Source organism: Homalodisca vitripennis, unplaced genomic scaffold (assembly GCF_021130785.1).
Source record: "Homalodisca vitripennis isolate AUS2020 unplaced genomic scaffold, UT_GWSS_2.1 ScUCBcl_155;HRSCAF=1431, whole genome shotgun sequence".
In the NCBI taxonomy this organism is placed as follows: Eukaryota; Metazoa; Arthropoda; class Insecta; order Hemiptera; family Cicadellidae; genus Homalodisca; species Homalodisca vitripennis.
Window position 1 is genome coordinate 1 of NW_025776276.1, and position 14,074 is coordinate 14,074.

The window sequence follows — 14,074 nt, forward strand, 5'->3', positions numbered from 1 at the left end:
TTGACCCGTCAGTAGTCCTTTATTTCATGTAAACTTTGTGTGGGATCTTGTTTTTCTTGATTTTTAATCTTCTTTGCTCTTCTGAGTCTGAACACTCTGAACATTCTGAGGGTGAATAGTTCTTGTCTTCATCTATGTCATCACTATTATCAATCAAAGCTTTGAAAATATTAAATCTATTACTATTTTGCTGATCTATTGTTTTTTGGGAATGGTGGTATTTACAAGTTCATGCATAGTTAATACAAATTTTATAGTTGATCAATAGAAGTATATTCTTACGTACGCCACAGAACCATCCCTTCGGCATTTTGTACGAACTTAAATGTTCAAAAATAGTTTAATATAGTGTATGAAAACCCGCAAAGATTATGAACGCTTAACTATAGTAAGTTAAATTTTATACATGTAGGATTTCAAAAAATAAAGTGGAACTTATTGTATAAAAAATTTGGTCTATTATTTGTAGTACATTAAATTAATTACGGAAGTTTACACCAGAGCACTCTTCCACGCAACATTTAATAGACAATGTTTAATTTTATTTAAACTTAGAGCAAAGCAATGCCGGACTTATTTGTTGCTTGTAATACTGAGATTTTCAGCATAAAGTAATAATTATTATCAGTGTTATGATGAAATAAAAGTAGTTGTGCAGGATAGGTGATAGCTGTAGTTTTGGGTTCAGGTGAACCTATCTGCTTCATAAAACTGTTACAATGATGGTCCTTGATTAAATACTTGATTAAAATTGAGTAACAATATAAATAATATGTCTTAGATAATTGTAAATTGTAATCGATTTTATAGGTTAATTATTACAAAACTCATTTAGGCGAGATTGTTTAATTATCTGAGTATGTAAAACATGCCGTGAAGGAATAGTTCTTGTAGATGCAACACCTGATATCGAGTTTATAATTTTAGAGTACAAGATTAATAAAACGTTGCAGTACACTTCAGTACAGATTAATATACTGTCAACATTATATACAATCAGTCGTTTTTTATATATTGTATTACTATTGAGGCTTTTATATATATTCAATATCATAAAAGACAAAACATTATAAAAAATAGCAAACACTGAAAATGTGTTAAACTTTCCAACACATGCTTTTTCAAGAACGCATTATAAGTGGAAATAGAATTACAAACACTTCTAAATCAATAAAATAGTTCTGGATCATAACAGTGGTTACTAATTATTGTGAAAATATCATTAAAATTACGCATTTGGTATGGTACTACCCATGAAACCCATTGCTAGGCCCTCTAGTAAAGCTGCAATGTAAAAAAACAGAATTCATTAAAACGCAGCACTAGATACATCACAGTATAATTGTAAGACACAACTTATAGCCTACAACTTATCATACTTTAGTTTACTGGTATTGAATTGGTGGTTACCCATAATTATTATATTGTATAAGCACTTTACTCATCAATACGCCTTTGATAAATATGCCTACATTTATACGCATCACAGATACATTTTAAACCTAGAAGTGTTTTACATGGTTTTGATTCTCAGACAATACAAAATGTAATATTGTATACATATAACATGAATAAATACTCTGTGTACATTGCAAATAAGTTTTCGAACTTACCTATTCATTTCAGGAATAAAAAAATCTATTTTACTTATCATTACTCATTGATTATTGTAAAATATGTCACACTAAAAGAGAACTCTTTATAACATTTCAAAGTTCCATTACGAAGGCGTAAAGCATTATTACAAGCATGACTAGTCGGTTCGTTTTATTCCTTTCACATTTAACGTTTGCTGTTCGCTTTGAGATGTAATCAATGACAGTGATGAAATCACCTTAAAATAGCACTAACTTTAATTTTTGGTGTGCTGTTTTTCAAATGTAGTATAGTTATTAAAACGCCGTTTATCGATTTATAGTCTCCGTTGTTTATTAACTGACTATGTCCACCTCTAATTTTGTCAATTAATAATCGAAAAAAGCGATTTTAACATTTTATTATCTTCTATTTAAGTAATAAAGGCATTTAAAGGATAACATTGTTAAATGGGACTGGATAAAAGGCAATTTTGAACATTTTGCCCACCAAGCAGTGAGGCGCTGTGTACTAGGAAGTACCTTAAGTAGCCAACATGATCATTTAGCTCTGTATCCTTATATTATATGTGTGTGCGTTTGTTCAAAATCTGTTATAAAATAGAACAGGCAAAAAAATGAAATTGTCGTCTCTTTAGCTCAGATCAAAGTCAAAAATCTTACACCGGCTGGTAAACGGCTCTAGCAATGCTAGTTAGAATTTAATATTTAATAAAGACCCCCTCAGCGACCCTCGAGGTGGCTTTAGGACTTCTACCTCTTGATGTCCATATAAAAGCTGAAGCGCGTAAGTCAGCTTATCGGCTGATGGTTGCTGGCTTGTGGAGGAATGGCGCGTCTAACACGAGCCATGGCGCCATCACTGAAGCTGTAAACCCAAGCGCTATTCTCGAAATGGTCTCCGACATAATGAGAACGGAGTTCGTATTCAATAAAGCCATTCTCTGTTGACTTCTACTCCAGAGATGAGTGGAAATCGCAAGATAACATCCCAACAATAAGAAAGAGCTTTGTCTGGTACACGGATGGCTCGCTTATTAAGGGTAGAACTGGATATGGAGTGTTTAGTCAATCCCCTAGAACTGCCCTTTGCGGCAGTTTGGGTCGGAACTGCTCCATATTTCAAGCCGAAATCTATGGTATCCTAGCCTGTGCCAAACCTAGGCCTCACCAGAGGGTACCAGGGAATGAACATCTGTATAATGTCAGACAGTCAGGCAGCTCTTAAAGCTCTTGACTCCAACAGCATTGGATCCAGGCTTGTGTGGTGAGTGCTTTAACACTCTCTGCAAGCTTGGATCACGCAACTGTGTGCGTCTTGGTTGGGTACCGGGCCACACAGGCATAGGTGGCAACGAATGCGCCGACAGGCTTGCCAAAAGCGGAGCAAGCATGTCATACACCGGTCCAGAACCGAGTTGTGGTATAAGCAAGTTAGCCGCTTACCTACCAAAGTATAAACAAATGGTCCAGGAAGACACACCGCTTTGCGGTGGCAGAGATCACCAAGGACAAGCACTCGGCAAAAAGACTGCTTGCCGATTCTAGCTCCGGCTTCACCAGATGGCTGATGGGGCTGGGCAGGGATCGGGTTAAGCAAGTGATTGCCTTGAATCACTGGACACGGCCACTTCAGGAAACACCTAAACACTCTAGGTTTACGAAATGAGGACTCGGAGTGTAGACTCTGCAATAAGTCTGAAGAGACTGCCAAAACACATAATACTGGACTGTGAGAGACTGGGAGCAAGGAGAAGGGCTCTTTTCGGTGATAAACAACCAGGCGGACGAACCAGATGCTAGTATCGGGGAAAAGCTTCTTAGCCTAATTAAGGGCACAAAGATAGGCTTACCCCCTCTAACATCAAAGGGGCACACAATAAGCTCAGGTTGGACGTGTGAGGATCTATGAATCCACCCCAACACCCCAATATCCCCAAAGCAAAAAAAAAAAAAAAAAAAAAAAAAAAAAAAAAAAAACCCATAAAGACTGATCTAGCCTTTTTATTTTATGATGAAAACACTTCTCAGCAAGTTTTAAATTCTAAGAGAAATGAACTATGTATAAATATAATACGTGTTTGTCAAGGAGCTAATAAATATGTATCTAAATTCACACATACTTTAATGTTTTTCTCACTTTTCCTCCATATCTAACTATACATAACTAAACTTCTCAAGTAATATTTAAAACTAAAGGGTACAGAAATTTCTTTAATCTGTAGGTCCCACTAATAGTTAAAAAGGTTACCATCGCTATTTTTGGTGAAAGGATCAGTGAAAGGACCACTTAAGGCTTTCCTCAGGATAGCGTACTTTCTACTTGTTATGGACGACCTGCTAGGTCTGTAACAGTAGAGGTCTTTTCGCACAGGTGTATGCAGATGAGGTGACATGATAGTTTAAAAACCACAGTCATGGAAATGACTAATTTAACAATGAATACAGCAGTAAACTGGTGTGATAGGATTTTCTTTGTGTTAAACCGGCACAGGGCTCTTGCCCGTGTCACCTTTTGAAGAGGGCATTACCGAGGATCATCGGGTCTTTTCCCCGAGGATGGCCCCACCATCGAGTTTATGTCTCAAATTTAAGTTCTAACTAATGTTGTTGACATGTGACTGAATCGGGGACCAAAACTGGAAAGGCTTGTTGCGAGGAGAGCTACTCGTATTAGTGCAGAACAGGGTTTCGATCAAAGGGTCTTGTTGTCCTGAGCCGAAGCTTTTGTATTGGCTTTACGTCTCTGGGATTAGACCTGGACTAATGTTTGGGGCCGTTTTCTCGTGGTTATAAACTAAGTCCGGACTGGCTTGCATCCTAAAGGATACCCTGTCTCGCAATAACCGGAGCTAACCCAACTGACACGGTTACTGCTTTGTATGGTTGTCTTAATCTTGCTGATTTTTTGCATAACAGTATTCAATTCATCACCAGGAGGATTGGTTTACTGACTTCCTTATCTAATCTTATGTTAAAACATGATTTGTATAATTAATTACCATGCTGATTCAGGTATATGGTGTAATTACATATTATTTCAGAACATATAACTTAACAATTTTAATTTGACAAATCCTTCAGGATTATGTTGTTTTCAACGAAAGATTTTGTTGAGACGGTTTCAACAGATCAAAGCCATACTTAAATTTCTTTGCCTTATAAAATTTATAACAAGGAAAATTACATATGTCCTAAAATGTTGGAACATTGTGCGTTGTCAGATTGAAAATTATATATGACAACAACAAAAAATCATTATTTATTAAAACTTGAGTTACGAATGTTAATAATATTTAAATACATTAAAACTAAACAATAAATATATTAAAACTAAACTAATAACAATCCAAAAGCTAACTTTTTAAACTACACGAGATGCGTTACTTAATAAGTAAATAATAATATTTCCGGTGTCCCAAATTCTACTATGAGGTAGTTATATTTATTTGTGAGCCACTATAATTTTATTAATTTATAAAAAATGAATTGCTATCCCATCATGATAAATTAACGTAAAGGATTATCTCACAAGATATATATAAGTATATTATAAGATAGCAGAATGTGCGAATTGGTTAAATATGTTATTGCTGCCATCCTATACGATCATAATTAGTATATCGTACTTTTTTACTATATTCACTTTACTACGAAATATGCTATTTATTCATGGGTAATATACTGGTATAACTTTTTGTTTTGTTACAGGCAAAATACTGCATTTTTCCTTTTTTTAATTTTGAAGTTAGTTTTATGTAAATTTTTATGGAATACCCTAAAATAAAAAATACCCAACGTTTTTTGTATATAAGTAATAAACATATTACGTTTATTTGACAATATGTCCAATATGTATAGCGTGAGTGTTACAAAATAAAAACATTCGGATTTATAATATAAACTTAAATATAATCATTTACGCATTGTAATTATTGTATTTGTTATATTAATTTATTAAATATAAAACTGCTATAATTTAGACTTATTAGCAGTATTATAACAGTTGTGTCCCTGGATTTTACATTTAAACACTAATAATTTTTACACACAAACATCATAAATTTAGACGTGGAACTATCTCATTACAACCTTTATGTTTTACTCACACGTTTTTCACATTAAAATATACGTCTTCGTGTAATCCTATAACAAGCGTTCTGTTTAGTGTTAGTAGTAGTCGTGACGTCATAAATATATAGGACAGGTGAAAAGTAAGGAGCAGTTTACATAAAATATTATTTTATATCCATGGAAAAAACGTAACATTTATAATTTATTTTTTTAAATAATTATAAAGTGTTATGTCGCTGCATTTTTTAAAACTTCGCTCAATTCACAGTTAGTCACGGAAGTAGCACCAGGAACACGATGTGATGGCCAGAAGCAGAACCAGCACCAGGACTTACAAGGATGAGTTACTTTAATTCAATATAATTCGTAGTTTTTACTATATTTCTCGTTATACCCAAAGCAGTTTACATCCTAGTTTTTTAAGCGAGTATTATTCACAACAAAAAGCACCAGAATAGTTCATATTTAGTGCTAACAGAAGTACATAATTCAATTTATTGTTATGTTTTAAATAAAAGACAATAATTTGTGCTATGTTTAATCCTCTCAGTACCCAAAGAATCAGTGTAAATTATTTAGTACCAAAACGTATATTAGAAGTTTTCACGTAGTTTTATAAAAAATATATATATAGCTGGTAATGAGAAACATTTTCTTACTCGTTTTTTCCAGCAATATTTCTAGAATTTCTATTAAGTAAAATTTTCGTAATGAGTTTAAATTAGTCAATGATTTTTATTTATCATATAAAAACAATAACTGATTTTGGTTTGATTGGTATAATTGAATAATTAAAAACTAGGTGCCAAAAAATTGTGACATAAGGTGTTCTACAAGTTTTAACTCATTATATTAGTTACTAAAATTCACGCCAGAGCTCTCTTTCACAGTACAAGAGGTAATAACGGGCAATGTAAAATTTTACAGTATTTTTGAATCCCCAATTAGTTTCAAAAATAAAATTATAAGCACACAAACATTAAAATTTTTCTCCGTAACTTATAATGATTTAATTTATGTTTCATGAAGAATTAGAATAAGTAGTTTTGGAGATTAATGCGTCAGCTTAAACACCCAAGTACATATTTAAGATATACATGTGAGTTACACAACAGCATCAGTACATACTTCAATACAAAAGGCAGAGCTCCCAGTGGCTCACTTAATACTCTCCCGAACCCCAAAAAGTACACATGAGCAAGTCTCGTATCAAAATAATGCTGATAGTCTTCTTTGAAGTTCGAGGAATCGTCCATTATGAGTTTGTACCGCCAGGAAAAACTGTCAACGCAGTCTTTTATCTGGAGGCGCTCGAGACTGAAACGCCAGATCGCCCCGCGTCCGGCCTGATATTAAAGTCATCTTCAAGCTCCACAACAAAAATGCCCACAGCCACACGGCCTTCGTCGTTACCCATCTACCCTACCAAGAACAAGAATCCTGTGCTGCCCTAACCTTCTTACAACCCCATAGGTCCGTGTGATATTTTTTTACCACCGACTGAAGAGAGAGCTGAGATGAAAGGAATTGGCGTCGGTGGAGAACATCCATGCTGAAGTTATAATGTTCTTGAGAGGCATTCCAGTCGAGGGGTTCCAGGGTGCTTTCCCAGCAATTGTCTACGCGGGTTTATTGCAGGAGGAGGCTATGTTGAAGTATTTTGTCAATTTGTACCATTTGGATGAATAAATCAGTTTTTTTCCTGAATATGATCATTACTTTCATAACGCACCCTCTATTCTCATGTCTCATCAAGTACACAACTGAGTGCACTACGATGTTGACTGACACGACCCAAAAGAACGGCGAACCCACCTATTCTTCCACAACGCAGATATGGTGGGAAGGGCTGTGTATGTCGAGCTTAGCTCCATTAACACAAGCCTTTAAATTAAGTTTGTAATGTAGTAAAATTACACTACAAACTGAACGTGTCTTAGGAATGCAACGTGAAACTATAGGACCAACAACTGCTCAGAGTATAGATACGTGTAGATTCGCTCCCACAGAAATTTTACCGTTTTTTCTTGGAAATTAAATTAAGAAATAACTCCGTCAGTTATTTTCTTTACTAAGCGAATTCATTTTCAAGTTTGCTAACTAATACTTGCAGTAGTATCAAAAGCATTTGTTTCTCTTATATTTTACAGACTGATGTCAAAACCAATAAGCAATATAATTATATTTTTGTAATCAAACTATGTGTCTGCGAATACGTTTCTTATGCGGGAGAAAACCTTGCCAAAAGGGACATTCCAGAAAACATTTTTTTACGTTATCAGAATAATGTCGTATCATCTTCCCAAGTTACAAAACCATTTAGTAATTACAATGAAAGATTCTTACCTCAGTTTCAAAGAACTGACGCAGAACCAATAAATTTAACTAAGAAGAAGAATAAATTTATTAAGAAGAAGAATAAATTTATTTTCTCAGGATAACATAAATATATACAGTAGTTACAGAGCGTGAAAAAAAAAAACAAAACAAAACAAAAACTCTCCCAGGTCTGACCTTAATGAAGAAAAAAAATATCAAATTATACAAACTAAAAAAAACCTTTGTCCAAATTGTTAAGTCTTAACTACTATGTACATTACAGCAACTACAATATGAATGTTAATTAAAGTATACATCAGATAAAAGCTAACAAAAATACACAACTAGAGGAAGAAAAACTAATAACATTTTTAATATGTACATATAAAACAATATTTTAAATCCTGAGAAAATTTAGGGCCTCCAAGGCAAGCCTGTTTAGAGGACACCGTGTAATTATATTATTAAAAACTAAAAAAAAATAAAAAGTTCAGACAGTTAAATTTAAAAAGAAAAAAGTCCCTATAAGCTATTTTATTGAAATTTTGTAATCATGTGTAAGATAATACATGCTACTGGAATCTATTTCAGGGTAAATTTTGTGGACCATGCTTGGAAAATTAATGAAAATTTAATTCATTTATTCCTGAACCTCAATTAAAACCTCAATGTCGCAGAAAGAAAAACAACCATTGTTTTAATGTCTTCAAAAAACAGAATTTTGACTTTTTAAATTTTATTTCATTAGGAAATTTTGTTAAATATTCTTGGGGCTAAAAAAAAGTAAGTTTTAGTAAAAAATGTTTTTTGTGGTTTAGGTGTTCTAAAAGTTATTTGCATTGCGAAGTTTAAACCTATACTCATTAATGTCAACATCCGGTAGGTTTCCACTCTTATCATAGAACAACTTTAAAGTTTTGTACACAAACATAAATCTTAGAGGTAAAATATTAAGGCTGACAAATAGAGGGAATGAGGTTTCAGTTTTAGGTTTGTTTACTATAATTCTAATAAAATGTTTTTGAAGTTTCAAAATAGGCTGTAGCTTTGTCTTGTAAGTGCCTCCCCAACACGAAATACCATAGTCTAACCGACTGTTTACCAATGAAAAATAAAAAAGACGTAATATCTCTTTGTCACAAAAATTCCTCAGAAAATAAAAAACTCGTAAATAATTTTTTAATTTAGATTTCAATACTAATATGTGGTTATTCCAGTTTAATTCTCTGTCTAACACTACGCCTAGATATTTAACTTCACTTGCTTCTGCAACCGGTTTACAAGATAAATTGCAAATAGAATTATTGCAAAGACAATTAAAACATTTATAAATAATTGCACCGGCGTCAAAAGACACTTGACCTCTTAAACTAAAATTAATATAACTTGTCTTCTCAGGGCTAAGAACCATTCTGTTTTTACAAAACCACCACTTTAGCGCTTTGAGATCAACATTCATAGCAAGCTCTATATCACCCCAGCTGGAGCTGGAATAACACAAAGCAGTGTCGTCAGCAAAACAAGTTATACTACCCTGAAGACTAGCATTACAAAGATCATTGATGTAAATTAAGAAAAGAGTAGGGCCTAAAACTGATCCTTGAGGTACACCACACTTAATTTCACCCATTGCACTGAAAACTCCATTAATTTTTACACACTGTCTTCTAGATTTTAAATAATCTTGAAACCAATTTAAAACAACTCCCCTTATCCCACAGTCAAACATTTTTCCCAATAATATTCCGTGATCAACAGTGTCAAAGGCTTTTTTTATGTCCAAAAACAGCCCACTAACATGTTTGTTTTGGTCAAGTCCCTCAGATATCAATCCAATGAAATTTAAAAGTGTAGTTTCGGTGCTCACGCCCTCTCTGAACCCATACTGATTGCGACTAAAAAACTCCGTCAAAGTGAGGAAATTAATCAATTTTCGCTTCATAATTTTCTCTAAGACCTTAGATATGGTAGAAACCAAAGAGATAGGGCGGAAGTTGCTACAAATTGTTGAGGGGCCTTTCTTGTGAATCGGAATAACAACTGCTGACTTCAATTTTTCCGGAAAAACTCCTGTTTGAAAACTTAAATTTACTATAAATAAAAGAACATAACAAATTTTTAGGAAATGTGTGTTTAATTAAAGTTGAACTAATTCCGTCTAATCCGGGAGACTTGCCATTCTTTAATGAGTTGACAGCGTCTTGCAGGTCCTGTAAGAGTACAGGTTCCAGAAACATAGAACGCATTTCGTAATTCTTAGGGAATGACCCGGCATAAGGCAAAAATTCACAATTTGTCGGTTCTTCAATACTGTCGGCTAAGCTATCAACAACCGTTAGGAAATAGTTGTTGAATTTATCAGCTATTATTTTAGGATCTCTAGTAATTTCATTTTGTCCTATTTCCAATGAATAATCCATTTGTTTACTTTTTTGACCAGTTATTTCATTTAAAATATTCCAAGTTTGTTTTGGGTTACCTTTGCTTTTTTTCAAACAGATTTTTATAATAAGCATTTTTTTAGATCTTTTATGTCTTTGTTCAGTTTATTTCGAAAGCGAATGAAAAAAAATATTAAACCTGTCACCTTGTTGGTTTCTGTGCTTTTTAAATCTCTTAAACAGTTTATTTCTAAATATGATACGCTTACAGATTCCATCGTTGATCCAAGGTTTCAACTTAACACATTTATTTCTTAGTTCAATTTCAGCTTTACTTGCACTAATCGCAACTTGCAACAAATCATAAAACTTATCAAAAGCATCAGACGCGTTCTCCGTTCCATACACTTGTGCCCAGTCAGTTTGGCCGAGAACATCGTTAAGATATTTTATAGTTGATGCGGTATTGTTTACTTGTGCTATCAGCTGTTCGAGGACCGGGTGAGGAGGGGTGCCCCCCCTCAACCCACCCCCACACGGCTGTCAGCGAGTGGTCGGTTATGTGAGCATGCTCTACCGCAGCACTGATCATTGTCTTGTCTTTGCAGGCAAGTTTAACATAAACATGATCAATGCATGTCTCAGAACGCTCTGCAATTCTTGTAGGCTCATTGATCATCGACTCAAATCCATGACTAGCCATCAACATTTCGTAATCGTCTACTGCACTACTATTGATTAGTAAATTAATGTTCATGTCACCAATTATACAAGCACTTCTTTTTAATTTTAGTTCATTTTCTAAAAATGTTTGTAGCTCAGATAAAAACGCAGGAATAGAATAATGTTGCAACCTGTATATAGCCATAAAAAACCATTCATATGAATCAATTTTAACGGAGAACGATAAAACATCTGCTGTTTGAAAATAATTAGTAGTTGAAATAAAATTTACACTTTTAACAAACGAGTCATGAACATAGACAGCGACTCCACCAGCTCTATATTTATTATTACATTTTAAAAATAGCGTATAGCCATTAATTTGGTACAGATTCGCTTCGGAATCTTTAATCCATATCTCGGAAAGGAATATAAAATCGGGTCGTCTTTTATAAGAAGATAGGTGTAACTAGCAGGCTATCAAAGTTATGCCTCATGCTGCGAATATTTTGATGAATAACCATAAAAGTTCTATCGAAACAATTTATCTCTTCAAAAACTAGTATCATTAATTAAGTTCAATTTTTTTTATTATTAATAAAATTTTGGACTGCCTTTAGAGAAAAATTAAACTAAAATATTACAATACATGTCACAAAAAATTCATAATTAATTTCATCAATTACACAGCAAATTAAAGTTATGGAATCAATAATTAAATACATACTTACAATACAAGAATAGTACTAAAGCCTTTCAAGGTCAGCCTGGTTACATACTTGTATGACAGGTGCATTGTCCTCTTTTCTTAGGAAAACTTTTCCTCCCCGGTGCCACACATACTTGTACCCTTTGTCCTTTTTCGCCTGACGAGCGAGCGCATACAACCTCCTCCTTGAAGGTGTCAGTGACTCGTTGAGGTAGATTGTGGAGTCCATAGCCATTCCAAGATGCCGCGTTGAGAGATCCCTCTTCTGATGCTTCCTCTTCTGGAGTTCCTCCTTGTCAAGCCGACGGACAAACTTCACAATGATGCCACGGGGTCCTCTGCGAGCCGCATCATTCTTCTTCCCCAGACGGTGACAAGCGTCGATCATCGTGGCGTTGATGTCCATGTTAACCGCTTTCCCAACTTTAACCACGATGTCAACCACGTCGTCGACAGTCTCTGTAGGCTCCTCAGGGATGCCCTGGATCTCGATGCAGTTCCTCCTGGAGTACATCTCTTGTTCCTCTACGCGGGTCTCCAAAGCAGCAATCTCATTCCTCAACGCTTTATTCTCCGCCTCCAACTTCTCCATCCCTTCCCTATACTTCTTCATTTCATCCACCTGGCTCCTCAAAATAGCAGCAGTTTCGGCGAGCTTGGTGTCAAGGCTCTCATGTGATTTATTGAAGTCAGCAATTATTACTTTCTGGTCAGATTTTTATTTCATTGATTGCCTGCATGACATCTTCAAGTGACAGTTTACCTTGCTCAGCCTGTACTTCCAGTCTCATACTGCGACGTCGGATTGCAGCACATGGGTTGCACCTCCAGGCGATGTCCTCATTAGTGAGAGTCTCGATATCCACTTTGCTCATGTTAACACAGTTTCCATGAAACAAAACGCCCACAGTCAGCACACAACAACTTTAGGTGTTTACCGGTGACGGCCTTCACACAAACGCCACAACTCGACATAAATTAACAAATAAACAAACAAATTAATAAAAATATAGACAAATTGCGAAATTAAAACTCCACCAAGTGATCCACTAACTACGATAGTTAACGCACACACAACTCCAGTATCGCGAACTTAAAACCCTGCAAAGGGACACAGAGAGAGATAAGAGCTGAGCGATCCGCACTGCCTGAACTCTGAACCATCACTTCCAAGTTACAACCTGTATTACTAGATTAGATGTATAAAATTGAATGCATAATTGTACATATGTAAGTGTTGCATTTGCAATAAATGTAAAACTACAAATATAATAAACATTTATTTAAATAACAAAGTGTGCAATAAAATTGTTACAAGATATATAAATTTGGAAATTGAGTTTATTTTTATATTTAGAGATTCTTTTGAAATAAATGTGAGGTACTCCGTAGTTATAAAATATTCTTTGTTGAACATGTAATAATACGATAACTGCTGTACAAATTGTCAGATTTTAGTCCCCATTTACATTAAAGTGACCCAAAAAACTTGTTCGAGAAGTTAATAGAAGTGTCCAATCCACAGCTAGTCCCCTTTGTTGATGCAGGGTTTGTAGTACTAATTATTTGATATAAACCGTGAGCATGTCAGACTAGGACACGCTGAGACCGTTTAATGTCCAAGGTGAGAGTAAAACATAAAGATTAGTGTAATAACGTATTTTACATGTTTCAAGATTCGTAGGTCACTCTTTATATAAATATAAAAACCTGGAATTTTTGACAATATCGGTACATGCACTTGGCTGAAAATGCCTAATTTAGACTCCATATCTTTGGCTGACGGTTATATAACTATCACTTACGTGTCTGACGGTTGGATTTAAATGTTTGTATTAAAATAATTAATTTTAATATACGTATTGCTTCATATTCCTTTTACGTCTTTAATTACCGGACCAAAACTAGTGTTGGCTGAAGATCAATTTAATTTTTGAAGGGAAAAATTCATCACTTTTACAAAACTCAATATGTAAGCTTCTATTCGTAAATGTTTGGCTCCTAAACTATTACATAAATCAAAATAGATTCTTGTGGTTTTGTCTATATAAGAACGTTCCTTGCGGAAGAAGAAATATTGACACTGTTATTAAAATAAATCAGCTGACATGTCTCCTATAGCAGTCCACATTTAAATTACTTATATCTATGGAAACAAAAATATAAAATTTCGGGAAATTTCAATATTTTAAACTGTTCGGTAGTATATTTAACATCAATCTAACCGCAGCACCTCGGAGAAACCACCGAACAAGGAACACAATGTGAGGCTCAGAGAGAGAACTAGGACGGACCTACAGTAAGTTATTTTTATAGTCCATAGATCATAGTTC

At 34.5% G+C, this 14,074-nt stretch overlaps 1 protein-coding gene across 1 annotated transcript; it reads right to left on the minus strand.

Annotated features, from left to right (window-relative positions):
- Positions 1 to 11,778: 11,778 nt before the first annotated feature.
- LOC124370397 lies at positions 11,779 to 12,354 on the minus strand. The gene has a single exon (XM_046828681.1). The coding sequence runs from the start codon at positions 12,352 to 12,354 to the stop codon at positions 11,779 to 11,781; it is 576 nt and encodes a 191-aa protein (XP_046684637.1).
- Positions 12,355 to 14,074: the final 1,720 nt, after the last annotated feature.